The 4973-nt window shown below is 35.5% G+C and overlaps 1 protein-coding gene across 1 annotated transcript in view; it reads left to right on the top strand.

The window, feature by feature from the left end:
* The window catches only part of NEB (nebulin), a 225660-nt gene that overhangs the window by 71879 nt on the left and 148808 nt on the right, over positions 1-4973 (top strand). The window contains exons 49-52 of the mRNA XM_008566372.1: positions 557-868; positions 995-1201; positions 1644-1748; positions 2926-3033. Coding sequence (XP_008564594.1) covers positions 557-868; positions 995-1201; positions 1644-1748; positions 2926-3033 — 732 coding nt within the window. The remainder of the gene's footprint in view (positions 1-556; positions 869-994; positions 1202-1643; positions 1749-2925; positions 3034-4973) is intronic.

The following is a 4973-nucleotide window of genomic DNA, read 5'->3' as shown; positions in this document are numbered from 1 at the left end:
GGGGGGGTGTAAAATTTTTTCCCCATGAGGCCAGTTTAGAGAGTCTTAAAAGAAAAGGAGCTCTAGAATTATAAAGTTACTCTAAAATTATGCTGTGTACCTAACAACTGAACCTATCCTCATCAGTAAATGACTGGTTGGCTGATTTCTCAAGTGGCATTACCCTGCTTGAACCATTCTGCATTTTTCTCTCAGTTTCTGTGTTCTTATAACCTACTAAAGGCCTCTTTCACACTCACAGTAGAGTATGTGCTTAAGTAGGTGTGGTGCATCATCACAAGATCTGGGTTCTAATCCGTAGTGACCTTAGCAAGTCACTCACCTCTCTGAGTCTCAGTTTACTCATCTGTAAAATGGGGCAGTAATAAGACATTTGCTATCTACCTCACAAGATTTAGTCATGAGTATCAAGTTACACAGATAAAGGTGGAAAACATGTTTTGTGAACTTTAGGGCTCTCTACAAGTATCGTTTTTATGACAAACAGAATATTGACACTTGAATGATTTTTAGTCAAGGGAATTACTCTGTAAACATATTAATATTTTCTCCACAGTATAAATACAAGTACAATTATGAAAAGCAGAAGGGAAGAATGGTTGGTTTCCGCAGTCTTGAGGATGATCCCAAATTAGTTCATTCCATGCAAGTGGCTAAGATGCAATCTGATCGGGAGTACAAGAAAAACTATGAGAAGACAAAGACCAGCTACCATACCCCTGCCGACATGCTCAGTGTCACAGCCGCCAAGGATGCCCAAGCCAACATCACCAACACTAACTACAAACATCTGATCCACAAGTACATCCTCCTTCCAGATGCAATGAACATTGAGCTGAGCAGGAACATGGGACACATACAGAGCGATGTAAGTCTCTCATCTTTCTGGGTGATGGTCAGGCTCCTAGCATGGGAAGGGAGGTCACAGTCTTATGTGCCATGCTTTTGGTCTAAATTGATAAGGTAAAGTAGAATTTGCTTCTTCTCTGTATAGAACGAATATAAGCAGGACTACAATGAATGGTACAAAGGGCTTGGCTGGAGTCCGGCTGGTTCCCTGGAGGTTGAAAAGGCCAAGAAAGCAACTGAGTATGCGAGTGATCAGAAATACCGCCAGCACCCTAGCAACTTCCAGTTTAAGAAGCTGACTGATTCCATGGACATGGTGCTTGCCAAGCAGAATGCTCTTACCATGAACAAGGTAGAGAGAACACTTGCCCTTCCACACAGCTCCCAAGAGAGGAAAGGCTAGCAGGCCCGGGTTCTTCCTTGGGAAATTTAATTCAGGTTTACCACTCCTAGGCAGTGGTAAATGTTTCCAGAGCATTCTTCTATGCCATTTCCTTCTGCCACCTCTTATTTGTTCTTCCTTCACCCTTCAAGTTGAGTTAGAAATTACTTATATTTTTAATTGTTATGTCTTAAATACTTTTAATCCATTACAGAAGACACAAAATATTTTAAAGATTATTTTTTTGAAATCTGAGTTTGTTTTTAGTGTTTTTTTCTGAATCATGTACTACTTTTGTTACTATTTACTGCTTCAAAATGAATGCATTCAAGTACTCTGCATCTATATTTTCTTTCCTATTTGTCTTAAACAGTTGTTCAAATTTCAAATGTCTTTTTTCCCCATTTCCTAGCATTTATACACCATTGATTGGAATAAAGATAAGACCAAGGTTCATGTGATGCCTGATACACCAGATATTTTACAAGCCAAGCAGAATCAAACACTATATAGTCAGGTAAAGTTGCATAAAATTTGCTTTTAAGTTTAGTCTTGAAAGATATTAAACTTATAGAATGGTATAATAAATAACTAATGTAAATGCTGAAGCAATGGAAGTGAATGACTCAAACAGGTTAGTCTAGGGATGCCCCAAAATGTAGTGGTAAAGCAACGGCTTCAACTACAACTGTACGCTCCAGAATTTGCTTTTAAGTTTAGTCTTGAAAGATATTAAACTTATAGAATGGTATAATAAATAACTGATGTAAATGCTGAAGCAATGGAAGTGAATGACTCAAACAGGTTAGTCTAGGGATGTCCCAAAATGTAGTGGTAAAGCAACGGCTTCAACTACAACTGTACGCTCCAGCAGAACTGCATCTGTTTTGTTTATCTCTGTGCTCATTGTGCCTGGTACAAAGTAAGAAATCATTAAATAATTGTTGAAAGAAAAAATTGCATAAAACAAAAAGAATTGCTTCAGACTGGTATGAGTTTTTAATTTTCCATTTATAAGTTATATGAGATTGGGCAAATCACCTACCTGTCAAAACCTCAGTTTCCTCATTTCTAAAATTTGGGCCATATGATATTGAATTGCCTTTGATGTTGAATTGCCATGAAGACCAATTCCATGTAAGGCTCTCAGCACAGTGCCTGGCATGTAGAAAGTACTGGATGACTCAGCTATTCTTACTATTACCCAGTTTTAACACACGTAGATTCATTCAATGAATTTGACTCAGAAAGGTTAATTCACTTACTGCAATTTACAAAAGGCATTTTATCATCTATTACTTTTATTAGATAATTAAAATTCTGTGACCTGATTTTTTGTTACCAATTATGTTAATATCTGTGTTCAAAATAGTGAGACCAGACTGTACTTAACAGCAGAGAGAAAGGTATCTGATATATCTGATATGATCATATTGATTCTAAACAGTAAAGGTCATGCTCAGATATACCACCAGGGAATCTCAGAGACAGAAAAAATGAAGCCAGATCATGTGACATTATCAGTGCTTTTTCTACTCCAATAAACACCCTGTTTTGGCTTTATGCATATCTTTAAAGATAAGGTAGATGATGTTAGGATCTCATATTCATTCTCAAGATAATCTTTTACTTAATAATTTGTTGGGATTTTTAATATAGAGAGAGCAATGCTAAAGGATTTCTTTAATTTTCAGAAATTCTATAAACTTGGTTGGGAAGAAGCTTTGAAGAAAGGCTATGATCTCCCAGTTGATGCAATTTCTATACAACAGGCCAAAGCCTCAAGAGAGATTGCCAGTGATGTAAGTACTAGTCTGACTTCCATAAGGATAAATTTTTATCTGAACCAGGTAAATTAATGTGGGTAACTATCTTTATAGATAAGCTTTACCTTTCAAAAGGTAATGTTGTACCCTTTATCCTCTCCTACTCTTCGTTTACCCAGAACTTACTCTTCTTTCTTATTGTTCAAATGGTTGAAAGGGGCTTTCTGAATAAAGGTTGGACCAGAGGGACCTATCAGATCCATTACACTAAGGTGCTCTGGTTTGAGATATTACAAACAAACTAGAGATTTCAGTTTTTCCCTGCTTTGCCTGAAAGCTTTCTTATTGTTCAAATGGTTGAAAGGGGCTTTCTGAATAAAGGTTGGACCAGAGGGACCTCTCAGATCCATTACACTAAGGTGCTCTGGTTTGAGATATTACAAACAAACTAGAGATTTCAGTTTTTCCCTGCTTTGCCTGAAAGTAATTTTCCTGTTTTCTACTTGTCTATTTTAGACAAATTCAAAGGGCTCGATAATAAATCAACCTCAACAACCTTAGGTTGATAGGTTTTACATGCACATACTTAAAAATTAGCTGTCACTTATTTTTATTTAGCCCTTCCTTACACTCACATAATTATAATAAATCAGCTTGAGGCATAGAAAATCCTGGAAGGCTCAGGAATTTAGGTTTAAAATCCAGAGGGTTTAAGTCCACTTTCTGCTGAGTATCTGGTCCAAAGTTCATAGAACAAGGATACTCGCTTTCCAAAAGATAGCTTCTAGTTATGATCAGAAAGGATAGTAAATCTGGGGAACAAACTAGATGTAGTCCCTATTGGTTGATTAAATCTTTACAAATATTTTACTTAACTTTCTGCATATAGACGAACATGTAATTTTGCTAATCCCCCAAATTAGCTACCAAAAAATCCAGAGAATCTTGGTTATAGAGAATCAATTACCAGAATTTCACAGGGAAGCACAACCTCTTAATCAAAATCTTTAAAACAAAACAAAGATTTGGTTCAAAATTCAGGTTGTAGTACGAAGTGAAGAAAAAAAAGAATAAAGACAGAATCTAAATAAATAAATTCTAAGAGTATAAGGGAAGATTCTATCAAATTCAATTCATTTGTGGCACTCCAGAAATGCTAGAAAATTAATTAGATGATATATTATTACTCACTTTCCAGCTTAGAGGTCAATACTTCATTAAAATGAATTGATGTGATATTGAACTTAAAGCAATAATGATGCTTGAATGTTCCCCAGAGAGTAAACTCTGTTTTCGTTTAATGTCATATGGTAAAGATATTTAAGAATTGTAGAAATAGCATCAATAATTTCCTAACAGCCCAACACTTGATAGTACCTAGTTTCTTTTCATGTGAACCCATTAGTTAGAACCTTTAGAAATCTTACTCTAAAATTAAATTAAATGTAAGTGGACTTTCCCATCATTGTAGAGATTGTATCTCTTCTCAGTTTCAAATGGTTCTTGTTTCTATAAAATTTCAGAAAATTAGAGCTATATTTTATGAGTACTTAATTTAGTAAATTAGAATCATAGACTTTAGAGTTAGAAGATAACATAAAGTTTATTTAATCCAGTCTCCTGCTCGACTTCCTACCTTCTATCTCCAACATTCTGCGGATACTTACACATGTAAGAATTTTGGTGTCCTTCAGGGCAGTTCATTTCCTTGCTGGAGCATCTCCAATTGTCATTACATACTTCTTTATTTCAATCTGATTATTTTACCATCCAGCTCTAGGTTTCTGTTCTAGAACACCACAAAGTAGCTTATTTACACTTTATCACTTCATATCTCTTCAAACATTTCAAGTTTCTTATTTGTTCTCCTCTGAATTTAGTTTCATAAATTCTTCAGTCTTCTGATCATTCTGTTGTGATTTATCCTGTTTTTTCAAAACTCCTCCCAGAACAGAGTGCCTTGAAATTTAATGTTT

This window comes from Galeopterus variegatus, unplaced genomic scaffold, assembly GCF_000696425.1.
Source record: "Galeopterus variegatus unplaced genomic scaffold, G_variegatus-3.0.2 Scaffold237, whole genome shotgun sequence".
In the NCBI taxonomy this organism is placed as follows: Eukaryota; Metazoa; Chordata; class Mammalia; order Dermoptera; family Cynocephalidae; genus Galeopterus; species Galeopterus variegatus.
The sequence above is the reverse complement of the archived record's forward strand: the minus strand, read 5'-3'. Positions and strand labels throughout refer to the sequence as shown.